At 45.6% G+C, this 18,240-nt stretch overlaps 1 protein-coding gene across 1 annotated transcript in view; it reads left to right on the top strand.

Moving 5' to 3' along the window:
- Positions 1 to 241: 241 nt before the first annotated feature.
- Positions 242 to 18,240, top strand: part of LOC144943751 (interferon-related developmental regulator 1-like) — a 28,266-nt gene continuing 10,267 nt past the window's right edge. The window contains exons 1-7 of the mRNA XM_078871545.1: positions 242 to 614; positions 6,868 to 6,990; positions 8,646 to 8,733; positions 9,587 to 9,711; positions 11,220 to 11,377; positions 12,048 to 12,095; positions 16,004 to 16,176. Coding sequence (XP_078727671.1) covers positions 581 to 614; positions 6,868 to 6,990; positions 8,646 to 8,733; positions 9,587 to 9,711; positions 11,220 to 11,377; positions 12,048 to 12,095; positions 16,004 to 16,176 — 749 coding nt within the window. The 5' untranslated portion in view covers positions 242 to 580. The remainder of the gene's footprint in view (positions 615 to 6,867; positions 6,991 to 8,645; positions 8,734 to 9,586; positions 9,712 to 11,219; positions 11,378 to 12,047; positions 12,096 to 16,003; positions 16,177 to 18,240) is intronic.

The raw sequence follows: 18,240 nt of genomic DNA, 5'->3' as shown, positions 1-18,240 counted from the left end.
CACCAACACCCACTGGGTCACTCAGCCGGCTTTGCCCCACACGGGCCGCGTGCGTTCGCGCGCCGCAGCAAGCCACGTGGCGCAGCCATCGCGCCTCTTCCGGAAGAGACTCACGACCCGCAGAGCAACAGCGGCGGGTGTGGTGGTGTTGTTGTACGTGGTGTAAGTGTGGTGTTGTACGTGTGTAGTGTGTGGTTGGTGGTGTAAGTGTGTGGTTGGTGGTGTAAGTGTGTGTAGTTTGTGGTGTGTAGTGTGTGTGGTGTATGGTGCGTGTGGTCTGCATCTTCCGGAAGGGAGAGGTGGAGGGGGTTAAAAAAAACGAGCACGCATTTGGGGTGCTCGTATCCGAGCTGGGAAATGTAAAAATCGACAGTCACAACCCACCACCACCATCACCAGCACCACCAGTCCGGGGCATCTCCGACCATGCATCTACTCCCAGTCGTCTGCCTCGGCGGGGCTTCCCGCTCGTTTCACGTCGTCACCTCGAGGTGTTTTAGTTGTTTTTTATAGAACAGAAGCGAGCGAGTGAGGGACGAAAATAAGAAGAATAAGGAGGAGAGAAAGCGACGAAGAGACGATGCCCAGGTGTAAGAAGCGCTCCGGCACTAAAGGTGAGGAGCGGCGGCTTGCGGCCTACGTCAGGCTTTCCGTACGGCCTCGCCTCGGTATCGATTACATTAAATCGTTCCTTAATTCTACGACGTTAAACGTTGTCGGTTGTCAGATCGCTACCAAGTAACGTTGACGACGTCGTCCGGTTAAAGCGAGGAGGCTGACACCACCCTCCGTGATTGTTATCGGGCTTAAAGTTGGGCTCAAAACGGTCGTCGGTAACGTTTACGGACGGACTTGGACCCGCCGCGCGAACGTGGAATGTCCTACACGTTTCTCTGCCCACGCCTGTGATTATTGAGCCGATCGCCCCGTTAAATTGTCGTGTGAGAGGCAAACCGGCTTGGACGTGTCTAGCGGTGGATAGAGAAAGTTTCGTGTATTGAGGCTGCACGCCGGGGCAGGCTCTAGGCCTACAGAGTGGTGGGACACAAGTTAGTGTTTTAACGATTTCGCGATCGATATTATTCATTATAAAGGTTTTTTGGGATTAGATCGCGTAAGTATAAATGTGTCATAACCCCTCTTCTTGGTTCTTTCGGTAAAGTCACGTAGAAGGGAAATAATAAAATAATATAAATATTAAACAGAATAAAATACAATTCTCACGACGTTTCGGCCACAACGCAAGCAGCCGTCCTCAGGTGAAGAACAGGTCTGTCGGAAAGACTGTCTGAATGACAACAAACTCCGTGTCATAACCCCTCCACCACCCCGACATGGCCAATTAGTAAGGGATTTGTCACGTAAACTAAAACACGCCAATTAGTTTATTACTTCAAGCCCCCACCGGTGTGTTGGAGAAGTAAATCCACAACATTAACAATTTGAGTAGTTCGACGTTTCGCTGGTAATTACATCAACCAACATCATCGGGCGATTTGCCAGAATATGACTAAAGTATTCTTGGTTATATCGGTAAAGTCATGTAGAAGGGAAACAATAAAATAATAAAAATATAAAACATAAAATTATCTTGCTGTGGATTTCACACCTGATGATTGTTGCTTGTGTTGCAGTCGAAACGTGAACATTTCTATTGTTTTATATTTCTATTATTTTATTGCTTCTCTTCTACGTGATGACTTTACCGAAAGAACTAAGAATACGAATCCCTGCAGTCACGAAAGTTTTAAATGAAAATGTTTGAACTGAAGTACTTTTAAACGTTGACATGTTGTTTGTGGTGGGTTTGTGTGCCCTCTCCCCTAGTATATAGATTATATAAGTTATAAACTCTTGCACACACACTATTTTGTAAATAATCTCACGGGACTGCGTGAAGTAAATTCTAACGGTGTCCAAGAAGGTTTCTCGTGTCGGTAGACTAAAGGTAACATTTGTATAAGTATCTCATATTACGTAGGAGCGCTTGATGTACATTACTGTATACTGCTTCAATGTACTCGTAACTATAAACATTCCAAAACTTTTATATTTCCTTCCCCAAAATTAATTACGGCCATTAAGTTGCGTTACTCGTTGGGCAGGGTCACTTTGTAAGGTTCTAAACGCTTAAAGATGTATATATATATTCTTGGTTCTTTCGGTAAAGTCATGTAGAAGGGAAACAATAAAATAATAAAAATAAAACAATAAAGAAAATGTTCTTGCTGTGGTTTTCACACCTGATGATGATTGCTTGTGTTGCAATCGAAACGTCGTGAGAATTGTATTATTTTTTATTATTTCCCTTCTACGTGACTTCACCGAAAGAACCAAGAATATGAATCCCTGCAGTCACGAAAGCTTTAAATAAAAATGTAAAGATGTAGTATATACCACGGCCTCCACCTTCACAGTAAACTCAAGTATCTCGCCTCCCGTGTAAGCATGACCCTAAAGCCATTTCAAAGTGAAGAAAACCAGCTGACTTGCTGCTACAGCTGTAACAAGATCAAGAGATGCCTGCCTTGTGTGAGAAAGTAAGACTGCCGCTAACACGCTAATTCTGGCACAGAGTGGCTCCTGCATGGCAAGGCAATGCCCCCACCCTAGGCCTGCACATTGGTAATATTGGCTACTCCTTGCCATTCCAGTAGTTGGCACTTAGTGTTGGGAATTGTACACGCGTGGGGTTATGGATTAATATTTTTAAAAATAAGGGTTAAGGCCCTTTTGTCTGTGAGTCGTCTCATGGGTAATGTAAATCCGAATGTCCTTGCTTATTTCCCTGGCTCCGTGAGGGTTAAGCTTTTTGACGTCAAGACCTCGGGCAAATTGGCTCCGATCAAAGCTGCAGTGATGGTGGTGCCTTTACATGTCGTACTGTAGCTGGGAGCACGGTCCTCAGTGAAGCCACACATCTTTACATTGATGGCATGATTCTGCTGTGGTGTTACGGTTATCACACTGGACTTGCAATCCATTTGGATTTCCCGGCATGGCAGTTCAAGGAATGGTGCAGAGTTTCTTAAACCTCTCCCCGCCTTTCTCCACCCAGCAATATAAATGGGTAGACCACAGGTTATATTCGGGTCGAGTGTCACGTGGTTAAGTAATTGTACTCCAACCTTATCTCGTGTGGAAGAGTAGGCCAAATACTAGCTCTCTCTAGTGGATGCTCTTCCACCAGCAATGGCTTGAGAAATCAAATACAAGGCTCAACCTTTACTTGGGCAACTTGTGATTTACGCACACTGGATATAAGCACACCTACCTTGCTTTCAAGGGGCGTAATTATAACCAGCTTATGTAATGCTTTATTAACACTTTATTAATGCAATAAAACATCTAGCAGTTAATTTGTGACTTGGCTTTTTTATCCACGCCACTCTCATTGTAGTTTCCTAACACTGATGCTGTTGCATTCATGTTGCCCAACTTCAAGCCACTGTTGGCCAAACATAGTTGGCGTGCCGTCGTTGGCTTGATGGCACTACTTTGCCTACCATGCAGTCCACTGTGGACATGCCATCGTTTATTCCCTGTGGGTAAATATCTCTGGGAACATATCACCCTGCTCATCAACAAGTGGTGTTGTGCAGAATATGTTTGCCCACTTTCCTGCCACGTACCATGAATGGTCATCATTACACAAGTGAGCTCACAAAAACACATGGCATTACTACGTATGCCTCGTCATTAGGTAGACCTCTCACCAAATCGCTTTGAATGCACCCGATCTCATCAGATCTCAGCAGCTATAGAAGGGGTTGAGCCTGGATAGTGATTGGATGGGTGACCACCATGCTTAAAATGTGTTTAAAGTTGCCGTTGGGCTACGTTGTGAGCTGAAGGCAGTACAGCAAACCCCGTTAATGTCCTGTGTGCTTCCATCTGTGCTCAATTTCAACAACCAGTGCTTGCCAGCATGGTGAAGTAGTTAAAATAACCCCGCGACCCACAGGGTGTTGGGCAGGGCTTGAGCCATTTTTGTATCAAATTCGGTAAAAATAAAACCCTCAATATTTTAAGAGCCGCAATGTGAATAACTCTATGACGCAGTCCTTTAAAGAGCCGCCAGTTGCCGGCCCATGGTGTAAAGGGATTCCTCCCCCCCCCATCCAGGAGTGGATTAACCAAGGGGGCTTGCACGTGTCTAACACATTGGGTAGCTTTCACCCCACAATCTTGCATGTGGGAATGGTTTGGGACTTGGCACCCTTCCCCGACCACGCAAGGCACGAGAAGAAACACTTTTGCTGCTTGGGGTAAATCTGACACGGCAGCCGCGTACCGGCAATACGTGTGTGCTCGCCGTCAAAGTAATGAATTGGTGCTGACCTGCTTAGTCACGTTGGAGAGGCTGTAATGTGAGGTTGGGGGGGAGGAAGTAGTATTTATTTACAGCTGCACTCGTGGAGCAGTGAGATGAAAGCGCCACAAACTGCCCTGGGTGTATATATACAGAATGCTTAACAAACTAGCATCCATTGTTTCGTTCACACTAATATCGAGGATTACATTAGCTAATGCCTAATGAGTAAACAGCTCCTAAACACAATAGAGTACTTGAATTGGTATTTGCAGGATTAAACCCATGATAACGCTAATGATAATTGCATGTTGTATTGTACACTGTGTGGTCTATGTAAAGCAGTATGACTGCTTTCCTGACTCGTTGGTTAAACCCAGGAGATGGAGCGATACAATCAGCTCGTGTTCACTTGCTTCGTTCATAATTACATCGCGCGATTGTTAGAGATGGTGCGGTGGCTTGGGGAGCCCTTCATCCAGCAGTGGACTCACCATGGCTGGTTATTTAACTGTGACTTTAAGTTCACTTTTAAATATTGTCTGGGTGCTAATTGTACATGCGGGTCGGCACATTGTCTTTGTGACGTAGCGCCCATGAGGTTGTTAACATACCTGGTTTTGTCTGACCTTTGTCACTACTTTCCACCGCGAATGCAATTGGGTGTAAGCCCTGCTGACATTTGAAAGTCAGAACATCATGTGATACGTAAAAAATGCTGTAGCTCTGTTTGGAGAATATTGTTGACTGGATAGTTGTTGACACAGCAACACTGATTATTCGATTGTAATATTTTAAACAAAGAGGAACAGTTGCACATCTTACAAACTACACTGTACTGATATTTTTTACATCATAGGACCTCCTTTGCCAGTACTGATATTGTCTTAAGTGATGTTCATATACAGCACTTGTAGATACCCTGCTAATTTCTAATGATCCTTCTTAACAGGTGATTGAATATTGTCAAAGGGATGGCTTCGTGTTATAAGTTGTAATGCGATAAGTGAGGTTGGTGGGAGACGTGTGAAGGCTTTGAGATAAGTTCCCAATAATGTCCGCCCCGTTAGTGGAGTATCCAAATGGATCTCCCTTGTGTTGAGATTCAATACAGTGCGTGTTAGCAGAATTTCCCACTCATGTCCTATCGTCTTGGGTGGCGCAAGCCCTGTTTTTTAACGTCCTTATTCTCTCAGCCCATCCAAACAGCGCACTGGAGTGAGGAATCGACCCCGTATTGTGTACACGAAGGCATAAACATGTCCTCCGATTACGATACCCATCGTAAAAAAAAACTAGCTGCAATTGACGTCGGTTGCCGAGTTTACTCGATGTCGTCATCTCCGTGTGACTCTACGCAGCTGTGGGGCAAGCTGTGGATAACAGTGTGTGTGCATCATGCAGCCCCTGTGTACTGTAAACTACATTAGATGTTAAGTTATACGTAGCCCTCTTGTCCGGTCCCACTAGTGGATGAAGGCTTTGCGCCATGCCGTTCCGGTCACGGGTTGGTGTTTCACCATACTTCACCATGCTGGTCAGTGTCGGTGGAATTTGGGGGAGAGAGGCTTAGGAAGAGTTCACATATCATCGTAGTCCAGGGCTTGAAGTACCGAGACACTGTTCAACTGCTCTTTACACTCTGCGCTGGTGAAGAAACCCTTACCTGCCCTTTCACTTCAAAGCACAAGCACATACTTCACAATCAAGTTATGCTACCCTTAAACTGTATTGGCTATAAATCATGTACGAGGTGATTTACATTGCCTCTTAACTCTGCCAAGTAAAAAAAAATAGTTATCGCAAATAGAAGCGTGATTATTTTATTAACTTGTGCTCCAAATTAGACATGAGTACGTGATCTGCAATCAATCTGTACGCTTTTAGCAAGTCGTGTGTGTGTTTTATAAAGCGTGGCGTATTTCTGCCAATGCTGCCAGTAGCCGTTTGCCTGTTGGCATGGCTTCGCAAGTCTGCTTTCAATGGCCTCAATGTCCCTGTGCGAATTTGCATCTGCATCTAAAATGTTATTACATTTTATTGTATGATTGCAATGCAATGAGGAACATGCATTCCGCTCATGAGGTGATTTTAAAGGATGTGTGATGGTGAGAAACCAATCTGTGTGTGTGGTACAGAAATTGCCGGGGGAAAAATGCCAATATTGTTCAAGTTCCCAGTGAGTTGTGTGACTTCAAATTGTACAAGCCAAACTTTAAATCTTTGAGCAGAATTTTTTACTTTATTCCAAACATGCATTAAACCAGCAGGAAGCATGTAGCAAATGACATGGAGTGACTGCTTAAACAAACTTCAAACTTAAACCAATTCGACATGTGAGAATTACATCGACCAAAAGTGTAAGCTTCCTGAGGCCAACATTTTTTAACTAAGCAAGTGGGGAGACTGAATTTTTGGCCCCATGACATATCAGACATAGCCACGTGAGAGATGGTGATGGTTTTGGGAGGTCCGCGGCTACATTGTGTCTGATGATAGTGATGAAATTAAAGTCCCGAACTACCCTCCCTGTACCCCCGTATCACCGATGGCAGGTGGCGGCGGCGGCGGCGGCGCTCGCTATGGCGTGGAGTCGGTTTGCAGCGAGGACGACTGTGCGAGTGAGGCCCGGAGCCACTGCAGCAGCGCCAGCGAAGTCACCAACGCCACGGAGGATGGTACGTGCGTACACGCCGCCAGTGCCCGCGCCAAAACCGACGGGGCCGCCGCACCCTGGCCAAACAAATTGCCAACGTCGACAATATTGGCAATTTTCATCTATCGCGTCTTAATTTCAACAGCGTCACAAGGAAGAAAAAAAAACCCTTGATAGGATTAAAGAGGGGTGTGGGAGGGTAAGGGGGTCAGAAGCATGGAAACGTGGGAGAGGGGACAGCACTCAGGTGCTCAGCACCAACAACAGCGATGAGCCCGAGGGACAGCCTGGGCAGTCTGGGAAACAGCCTATTTATCCCGAGGGCATCCACGGGAAGATATGGCCCATACAACGAATTCCCCCCCCCCCGCATCCTTCTCTGGCCCCACAACATTCCCATCGTTCACTTGTGTTACAAGGACTTGCTTTATTACGGCTCTGTCCAGATGCTGCTTGCAAACGACAGAACTTGTTTTTAATGTGCTTGGGCCTTTGTTTATTCCATTTATCTGAAAATGCTGTTGGTCGTCCTGTGACCGAGGGCTTACTTTGATTTTTTTTTTTGAAATGAATAGGGGGGGACATGTTGAAGTTGGGGAGGTGGGGTGTTTGGAATTGTAACAGATTGCTTTGGTTACGTTTTGACTCATTCTCTCATGCAAGGGACACACATTGTGGAATTGGCACCAGATACACAAGGCATGATGTGACCGCCCGATGAAAATGCAGACCAGCGACAATTTTTACCACTCGTGTTTAAATTGTGGGTTAATGTGAAAAGCTTTTCAAAGATATACCGTGAGTTATGACACACGTCCTAACTATATTACTGGCAATCTAAATTTGATGGCTTTTTCATTTCAATTTCTGGGTCTGTGTAGTATCTTCCTTCAGGGAGAAATTGATGTCTGTTTTAATGTTGGATATTTTTACTGGATAACTTAATTTCAGGTGCACTTGAACAGTTTTACTGCTGGGGCAACAATGGCTTGTCCTTGATAATGGCCTTGTGGGATATTTCTCCGCAAGTGTTTGTCGAGGTAATTTAATCGTTGACCACAATGGAAACGAATTGTGTAAAAACGGGGTGTTTCAAATTGTTTTTTTAACACTCATGAGAATTTGCAACAATACCACAATACATGTGCCTACGGGCTCTGGAGACTAACTGGAGAAGATTCCAGGCACGTTTTGACTTTTTGAAGCTATTTAAACATACATTTGTTATCATGTTACAGTGTATTATCCGTTCTTCTTCCATTACAACCATAGTCCCATATAAGTGTTAACATTTTTTAAAGCACCCTCTATATATACCAGGTCTCGCTCAAAGCTGCATTGACACCTAACTTATTAGCACATTTTTATAGCAGCCTGTGAAAGAAGAGACTGCATTTAATTCCGAGTTTAAACAACTTGTAGCAATCTTGGCATGGGACACCTTTCTTGTGCTAGGCATGTGTTCAACAAAGGCATAGGGCACTGTGCAGTGTTAGGCATGTGTTCAACAATAGCATGGGACACTGTGCAGTGTTAGGCATGTGTTCAACAATAGCATGGGACACTGTGCAGTGTTAGGCATGTGTTCGCCAATGTAAATCCTACTGTTTATCTGGGATAGAAAAAATCCTCTCCTTGCCGACTCGTGTGTTATTTATTCCTGGCTGTTTGTTACAGTGGGTGGTGAGACAACGGACGAACATGCTAACCAGGAGGACGTTGAAGACAAATTGAAAGACTTCATTGAAAGCACCCTGGATAAGAGGTGTGTTGCTGCACTTGAGTGCAGACTCACGCTGCATATATACAGTCGTCTATGTGCTAGGCAGCAGAGGGCTGTGCAGAAAACTCATTTGTTGTACTGTACTTCTATGTGCCCTCATCTAAGCTCTCCCATCTTTACCAACATGTACTCGCCAGTGTGGCGCTGTGTGGTCAAATAACTCCAAATGACCCTATTGTTTGGGGAGGCTCTCATCCTGCAGTGGATTGATAGAGGGCTGTACATGCACATTTACTGCAATAGCAATTTAAATATTGTATTTTATGGTTTTGTTATTTACTCTGATATTAGGCTATTGAAACAGCTAACACGCACAGCCATAGACGCAATGGACACATTTCTTAAATTCTCCCACCCCTATCCATCCAGCAGTATACATGGGTCCACCATAGTGGATCAGTAGGTCGTGTGTAGTGAGGTAAAGTGTCGATAATTCCACCTCTTCCTAGATGTCTGGCCAACGTGGAAGAGTAGGTCAAAATGTGGCTCTCAATCTATGTATATATGTTGAACTTTTTTTTGCACCGTACGTGGCCAACCGTGCTAGCGGTAGAGGCCCTTCCATTGGCAGTGGCATGAGCAAGCAGTTGCAGGGCCGCTCCTTTATCACGCACCGTGTAGTCCAGGAGTCGGCAACCAAAATAACAAGAAGGGCCATTTTTATCTAATTCAGTTAAACAGCTCAATATTTCAAGAGCCGCAATGCATTGTGTGGTGAATGGTGGTCCATACTAAATAACGAGTCACGAAGCGGTCGTTTAAGAGCCGCATGCGGCTCCGTAGCCGGAGTTTGCCGACCACTGGTATAGTCTAACCCGATAACCTTGTCACGAAGCGTGAAGATCCGCCTGGCTGCGCTGGAAGGCCTGCGCTCTGCCCTGTCGAGGAAGAACCTCTACGACTTTCTCACGGAGCGGAGGGTGACGCTCACCGACTCGTTGGAGCGATGCCTGAAAAAAGGTGAGCGTTTGTCCCGCGCAAAACTTTCTCTCTCCTCGCACTGCCGATCGGACAAATCATTGTTTGGTGGTACCGCGTTGGCGCTGGTGCACGAGCAGGAATGGCGAAACCGTAATGCGTTCATCAATAACACTTCCCTGAAAAGGAGAGTATATAACAGGCGACATTTCAGACATTGATTCCTCACACCACATAGAGAGGCCACAGAGGTGAAGCCTCTCTGTGTGCTGTGATGAAGGACCGTTGCTCGCCACGTAAAACCTATTATATACTTTTTCTTTTTAAGTCGGTTTCTGAATTGATAGGCTTCCCGGAGGTGAGCTAAATAGAAATTTAAAATGTTGCCGAAGCTGACGTCCCTGATGGTGTTGCAAGTGGGCTCGTAAGTACAAGAAGATCCATTTATAATTTCCCCACGAATGTAACGGGCGTATAATTATTACAATTTATTTCAAAGCCTAGACATGTCTCCCACCAATATCAATATACTGAAATCTTGTAATGCTCTTAACATAAGGAGCCACCGCTTTCACTCTGTTCAGCCACCTGTTGAGCAGTAATAGGATCATTAGAAATCATTGGGGTATATATATAGTTGAGTCACCCTGTATCATACAAATGGTTTCTTGTTAATGGACTGACATTCCCGTCAACCCAAGCCCCAAACGTACACTTCTTCTGCATTAAGCTGTTTGGCTAAGAGTCGCAGAGTGCGTAAGCAAGCTTCAGCATAAATCGGTTACTCATGATCTGAGTACCCTGAAGGGAGCTGACGAGAGGCAATCGTGACTCATCGTCGAGTATAATGCGAGGGGGAATTTAAACAGGGCTATTGCATTCTATATTCCGGGCAAGCGTCGCGGGCACAAACGTTGCGACATGATTGCTGTACATGTCACCACTAATGTGTGTACCTCTTTTCTCTAGGTCTGTCCGTATCTCTCTTTTTGATTATCAGTTATCTCTCATCTACAGCTATCTTATCAGCTGTCGCTTATCTCTCTCATCTCACTCACTAATCTGCATCTCTTTGTCTCGGCAGGCCACATTGAGAGGCCATTACGGACCACATTCTGCCAGTTAAAAAAATGCCACCCCAAGAGACAACAAACCGCCACCTGCTCCATTGCGTTGTTGTTTTTTGTCTATACAGCATAAGTATGAAAATGTGCTGAATATAATACTTGTTGTATGGTATTTCAATTGTTGTTTTTATATATGTGCTTATTGTTAATGAACAGCTTTTTAGTTGGCCAAACGTGGGCATCCTGATGTCAGCTGTATTGTGCAATTTAAACAAAACTTCACATTTCGATTTAAAGCTTTCGTGACTGCATGGATTCATATTCCTGATTCTTTCGGTCAAGTCACGTAGAAGGGAAATGCGTTGTTGTTTTTTGTCATTACTGCAGTGCTGCAGCAGCACGGCTGCAAAGCAATGCCGCTTGCTGACCGCTCGCATGGTCCTCTTTCCTGACACCGCACTCGCCGCTTTGCCGCCCCGACAGGGAAGGGCGAGGAGCAGGCGCTGGCGGCGGTGGTGGCCACCCTGCTCGTGGTGCAGCTGGGGGCCAACAGCGAGGGGGAGGAGTGCTTCCGCACCCTGCAGCCCGTGCTCACCAGCATCCTCGTCAACGCGTCGGCGAGCGCACACAGCAGGCAGAGCGTGAGTGCGCTCGGCTTGCACGCCTCCCGTCGTGTCGACAAGGCACGGTCAGCCGGTGCTGTCTGGCACTCGGCTCTTCCATTGAAAGTGCTTGCCGCAAGTGAACCACAATACTTGTGCTGATCTTGTTGAGGAGCATGAACCGTCAGGCGAACTCCGGTTGTCCTTGCAGCGGCCTTTTGGTTAGCCGTCGAAAAAGACGGTCAGTGCATCGCGCGCTTACAAATGCACTGCTGCGGCCGTCAGGAATGCTGTTGCCGATATTAGAAAGCCACTGGAGCTATGATTTTATGCATCTGATCATAAGAGTCAATATTAAACTATCGTTACATGCCTAATCATTAAAGTTGGTACCTACAAACAAATTTGATTTTACATCTTGTGTAACTTTTTTCTATTTTGCTATACAACAAAAGTATGAAAATGTGTTGAATATAATACTTGTTGTATGGTATTTCAATTGTTGTTTTTATACGTGTGCTTATTGTTAATGAACAGCTTTTTAGTTGGCCAAACTTTGGCATCCTGATGTCAGCTGTATTGTGCAATTTAAACAAAACTTCACACTTGAAGTGTGCATTTCTTGGCTTGTCCATGTTAACCTCTACCTGCTTCACACACAAAAAAATCCGCACACTGTCTAACATGACACATTTGCACTTCTTTGCAGTGTGCTACAGCTCTGGCCATGTGCTGCTACATTTCGGATGGAATGGAGGTGAGTTGAATGTTCAAGTGGTGCTGCAAGCCACAACATGCGCAGGGCCGGATAGTTGCTCGACGTTGTTGTGTTTGGTCCGAGTTGGGTGAAGCGAAGCTTTATGCAACACAGTTGGCAAAGATAACATGGTGCTCACTTTGGTGTTCGGTGAATTACGTTGCAACGGCTTGTAAATAACAATTGCCGACTGCAGGCTCAGAGTCCCAAAATGGCAAGCGATGAGCAACAAGACGGCACCATTGAAGGTGTAACGGTTGAAGGGTGAATGCATTTCTTGAGCTTCAGAAAGGTGGATGATTGGAGGAAGGGATTCCACATTTGAGCAGTGCGAGGCATGAAGCGGAAAGAGGAGTGTGAGGTGACCTGCAAGTGTGGTGGTTGAACACGAGAGTGTGGATGAGATGCAATGATCAGTCTGATAGAGCCGTGGCCTCAGCATGGTTGAAGAAATAAATGACTGAAGTTCACGGGGTTCATCGATACAGCCTCAGTCTAATTTTCACAGGTCGGTATTTAATTTCGATACTCTTCAGGGAATTTATTAATACAAACAGCAAATGTTATGTTGTCATATCCCAGCAGTCACGTGGTTATCACGATGTGATCTTATTATTCATGTCTATTATTCGTGAATGACTTTGAAAGCCTTTGAAATTTGGCATGTGCTTCTTATTTATTCAGTTTCTTAAAGAAGGTGACATTTCCCTTTATATATTCACCATTTGACTCTGGTTTAAACCCACTTTACAGCAGATAACTTGGCCAGGTTTCTTGAATGTTACAAAACACATGTTCACCACCATATGCCATTCACTTTGGATTATGGGTAGATTAAGTAATATTTAAAAAGACTTTTGTTAAAACACCCTTTAATGAAATGTACCGTACGAGTAATGGAAGAACTCCACGACTCCAGGAAGTGGCCCCGAAGTTTGCCATAACGTAAGGGATCATGGCCAATTACAGCCAACGTCAGTTAAGCATGGACAATTAGACCCAAGCCGAAACATAACATATAAAAAGAATGTTTAAAAATATAGATTTTTTTTATGATAGAATATAGTATTGTCTTCAGTATGACATATGTATACCAAGTTTGCAGTCGATAGCACATTGGGAAGTGGGTTAAAATTGAGTTACAAGATTTGAGGATACGACAACAACAACAGACAGAGTGAGTTAAATAAATGGGTGTAAAAATAAAACTGTTACGGTGACTCGGTACTGGAAAGTTTGGTGCTTGCCAACCTCGTGACTTTAAATAAATGTCACATCACCCAAAAACCTCGTCTGTGAAGTTTCAAACTGGAAATATGTCCCATATATGCTAGGCTGACTCAATTTTACATATCGGGTCACAGTCTTGTTTTAAAAAAAAAAAAGATTCTTTGGCACTTTAAATTGGTTTAAGAAAGTGTGTCGCTCGCCACACTAATTTCTAGTGAAGCCTTCCGAGGTACAATTGCGAGTGCTCCTTCTGGTGATGATGCTCTTGAAGCCGATGCAAATTTGCCGTTCTCGGCACACGTCACGTGGCGTGGTTGCTCGCTCGCCCAATTGCTCACTCGTCTAGGAAGGGTGAAGATTTTAGTGACGGCGACGCGCTGGATTTTTAAGCGTGCCGGGTGACCTCTGGAGCAGCAACCATCACATCAGAGAGCAGAGTTGCAATGTCGCCACTTTACGAGCGGTGAAACAGGAGAGGCAAGCGCGTCTGGGCACGGGTTTTATTCATTGACGTTCCATTTGGACACATTTCTGCATGTGATTGCATCGTCTTACCATGACAAATGTTGGCTCCCCATGCTGTGTTTAGTATGCATCAATGATTAATACAAATCACGCCGCGATAATTAATTATTCATGGGGTATGCAAATTTCGTGCAAATTAAATGCTAATGTTGGTTTAGGCTAACGGGGAGGGCAGGAATGTACCAACAAGATGGAGAAAATGAGAAATGATACTAACGGGATGATGGTAAATAGAGGACGTAAAAATAGTTTGCGAATTGCAATCTGCAATTGGTGAAACATTTTGTGACAATGAAACTCAACAATTGTTTTATCTAACCAGGTAAGGCCCACTGAGCTGTTTAGTTCTATTACAGAAGCGCCCTGGCTATCGCAGATGATAGCTCGACGATAAGTGGCTTATCATCATGTGGAAATTTATAGCAGCCAAATAGTCTTAAACGCATGTTTATAAAATATCTCTTGGAGGTGGGGGTTGGTTACTGAATATTTATTTGTATAACATAGAGTATTTTGGTTTCGCGACCAATATTATTCATAATAGAGGTTTTTGGGTTAGATGGCCTAAGTATAAAGTGTTCTTACGCGATCTCGCCCAAAAACCCTTATTATGAAGAGTATTTAGGCTTTTTTTCCTTCATAATGCCATGAAAAAAAATGATGCTTGATAAGAATTTGTAGAATAAAAAACATGCAAAATTCTTAAAAGCGAATCCATTTACTCTTTTAAAGGCGCTCAAAGAACCAATCCACACAGTCATATGTGGGACTCTTTTAATCAAATGTGCCTGCCTGAGTTAAAAAAAAAACACCTTCCAGGGGATTTCTGCAAATAGTCTTTTTTGGTATTACTCTATCTATACTGAATCTTCGGGCAGGTTCCTTCATTCTAAAAAAACAATCACCTGTGTCCACCGAACAATAGATGGATACGTTGCATTAAATTGGTTATTGGATTTTTTGTGTCGGTGCAGTGAAAATGTGGGCACGGCACCTCTGGCCACGGGGATGGAATCGTGTAGATCAGATTTTTCCAACCCCCAATCCTCACGATCCGTATGCTGCACACGCCTGATGATTAAGATCCTTCTGTGTGTTCTATGGAACTGGCGCTCCATGTGTCACTGGGATTTTTGCACACCGTTGGTGTACGGTGCTTTTTTTCTGGAAGACTGCAGTTTTTTCCTGGATTTTTCTGTTTGCGCATAGTCATTTTGAGATGTTTTTTTGTTCATGTTTTTGTTTTGTTGCGGTTGCACCCGATTCAAGAGCCGAATGGCTCACAGGGCTATACCTAATACATGAAACTGAAACACTTTGGACACGTGCGTACACAAAAACACAAGAGCCTCTTTGTCATTTGAATCTTCACTACCTGTGTGGAGTTAGTTAATTGCTTAATTTCCACTACCCAACCTATTGTCATAGGCCATTGCCTATGACCAAATCACCCAGAATGCACGCAATCTCATCCTATCTCGGAACTCGGCAGGGGTGAGCCTGGATAACGCTTGGATAGGCAACCACCGGGCACATAAAGTTATCACTTGCGGAGATATATATGGTGGACAGCAGAGGGAAGTGTTGTACTCTACCTCTATGCTCCCACGTTTGTGATGCCATCCTTCAACCCTCGCTAACCAGACATTGAATGGTCACATAACAACCACAGTCTGCAAGGCATGGGGGGGGGGAGGGGGGGGGAGGCCATCAGTGGTGGACCTGACACGCACATGACTTGGGACCACAGAGAAGAAAAGCATTCCATACCCACCCACTGGGCCATGAAAACATTTCGTCACCTGTTTAGCACCTGCCTGTGCTCGTGTGGGTGACTTGGCACTTGGTAGCATAGCGCGATCAGCGTGGGCCCTGGTGCCAAAACAATTGAATGGGACCCTTCCCCTGTCCAATTCCTCCACCCTCTTCCGCATCGCCCGGTGCCCAGGGCCCCACCAGCCCGTGGGCACCCGCTGCTGTTGCCGCTGCAGTTGCCGCTGCAGTTGCCGCTGCTGTTGCCGCTGCTGTTGCCGCTGCTGTTGCCGCTGCAGTTGCCGCTGCAGTTGCCGCTTCAGTTGCCGCTGCTGTTGCCGCTGCTGTTGCCGCTGCTGTTGCTGCTGCTGAAGCTCATTATTGTTGCGTGCCGTTCGCAGGAGCTGGTGGCCACCATGAAGTGCCTGGAGGCGGTGTTCTCGGCGGCGTACCCTAGCGCGGGCTCGCCGGCGCCGGCCCCCAGCCCCGCGCTGCAGGCGCTGCGCTGCGCCGCACTGCTCGGCTGGGCGCTGCTGCTCACCATCTGCCCGGCCTCCCGCGACATCATCGCCAGGTGCGCCGTTGCTCCCCACGTCGTAACCTTGCCCTCGCACTCCACCCGCCCCCCCCCACCCCGATATGAGGAAGCCACTGGAGCTCTGAATTTTAAATCTCGATTGAAAACTCATTTGTTTAGAACTGGTTTTTGTGTTTAGTTTGTTGTCCTTCTCCCGCACCTCCGATTAGCACGGTTGACTACGTACGGTACGAAAGAAGTTCAACATACATACTGTCCCCCCATTGTTCCATCACACCACTTGCCCCCTACCACCTCCCACCCCCAGCAAGAACATCCCTTTGAAGTGGATATTACAGAGTTACCTCTGAGACCCCTTTAAGTGACCTCTGGTCCACAGTAGAGAACGGTATTAATTTTTTTACAACAAAAATTGTTCCAGTGTGTTTCCATGATTGTATATGAAACTTCACTGACTCGGTGAGGGGTCTCTGAAAATGAAGTCACCAAACTACCTATAAATGGCCTTCATTAGGCATACACCTTTTGTGTACTTGGGAGTAATACCAAATGTGTGACTCAGCAGTGGAATTTAAGCCAAATTAAGTGAAAAAATAAATATAGCATGACCATTTACATAAAGGTGAGGGATTTTTGTTATTGTGCGGGCACTGGTGCCTGGGTAAGAGACCAGCGACTCACAGTGCTTGAGACTCATTTAGTCATGGGCCAATCACCTAGATTCCACACCCAGACCATCTCACCGGGACCAGCTCACCCCGAGATCCACACCTAGACCAGCTCACCGGGACCAGCTCGCCCCTTGATCCACACCCAGACAATCTCACCGGGACCAGCTCACCCCGAGATCCACACCCAGACCAGCTCACCGGGACCAGCTCGCCCCTTGATCCACACCCAGACAATCTCACCAGGACCAGCTCGCCCCTTGATCCACACCCAGACAATCCTACCGGGACCAGCTCGCCCCTTGATCCACACCCAGACAATCCCACCAGGACCAGCTCACTGCTTTGTCCCTCCCGAGCCACCCAGCCGGCGCCGTTGGGTGATGTTTTGACGAGTGTTGTTTTTGTGCTGTTGTTGCTTTGTGCTGGGATTTCCACTCCCCTCTCCCCCCCACTCCCACTGTGTAATTAGTGTTTTTGCCGCCGAATGTTTTTCATTGGTTTCTCTTTCCTCGCTGTTGTTTTGTGGCCTCGTTTTCTGCATTGGGCTTTTTTGTGTTGCACCGTGGCCGTTTCACTGTTCGCTGTGGCAGCGTTATCGGATGAGGCCGTTGTGCTCTATCATGCACAGCTTCCAGCGTGCGATCTGCTGTGTTCTGTACGTTTTCCGTACTTGTCGCCGCACTATGCCCCGCTGTGTTGGCAGACGTCGCGAACGGCATTGATTTTGGCCGGCACCTCGCGCTTGTGTAACATGACATGGGCGGGAGGTTCCGCTTGACTGCTCTGTGTATATTGTTGATGCGTTTTGTGCTGGGGACAAGGATATTTAAGCCTTGCTAACCTTGTTCTGGCTCAACTCTCGCTGTAACCTCGGTGCAATATTGTAGAGTCGTAATTAAGCCAGGGAGGTTTCAGGTATAGTTGAATGAAGGAACTGGCCTTGTTGCTGCTGCTGCTTGTCCTATATTTGACTTGACGATGTTCAAGTCACGTTTCAAGTCCGGTTGCTTAAAAAATAAATGCACGTCAACTTAATCGGGAAAAAATGTTTCGGTGTAAAATGTATATCAAGTTAAACGCACACATTAGTATATTGCGCAACCTTAGCAAGGAGTGATAATAGGTTTTTCCCCTCTTTTCTGGCAACAAAACAGGTGTTAAGACGTTAAAACACCAAACTGGAACATTTTACAAGGAATCATGTCTGAATTAACCACAATGCTTGGGGTCAGAATGCAAACAAAAAAACACTGATAATATATGGACGCCAAAAGGCGTGTCTTTTGGCGTCCTCTGGTCTAACACCGTTTGAGACGAGGCTCAAAAGAAAGCTGTCTCTGGTGTGGACCAATCAGTTTCAAGGACAATGCCACAGATATTATCACAGAGTGTTTTTTTGTTTGCATTCTGACCACAAGCATTGTGGTTA

The sequence above is a fragment of the Lampetra fluviatilis genome, chromosome 32 (assembly GCF_964198595.1).
Source record: "Lampetra fluviatilis chromosome 32, kcLamFluv1.1, whole genome shotgun sequence".
Classification (NCBI taxonomy): Eukaryota; Metazoa; Chordata; class Hyperoartia; order Petromyzontiformes; family Petromyzontidae; genus Lampetra; species Lampetra fluviatilis.
This window is presented reverse-complemented; position numbering and strand designations above follow the sequence as displayed.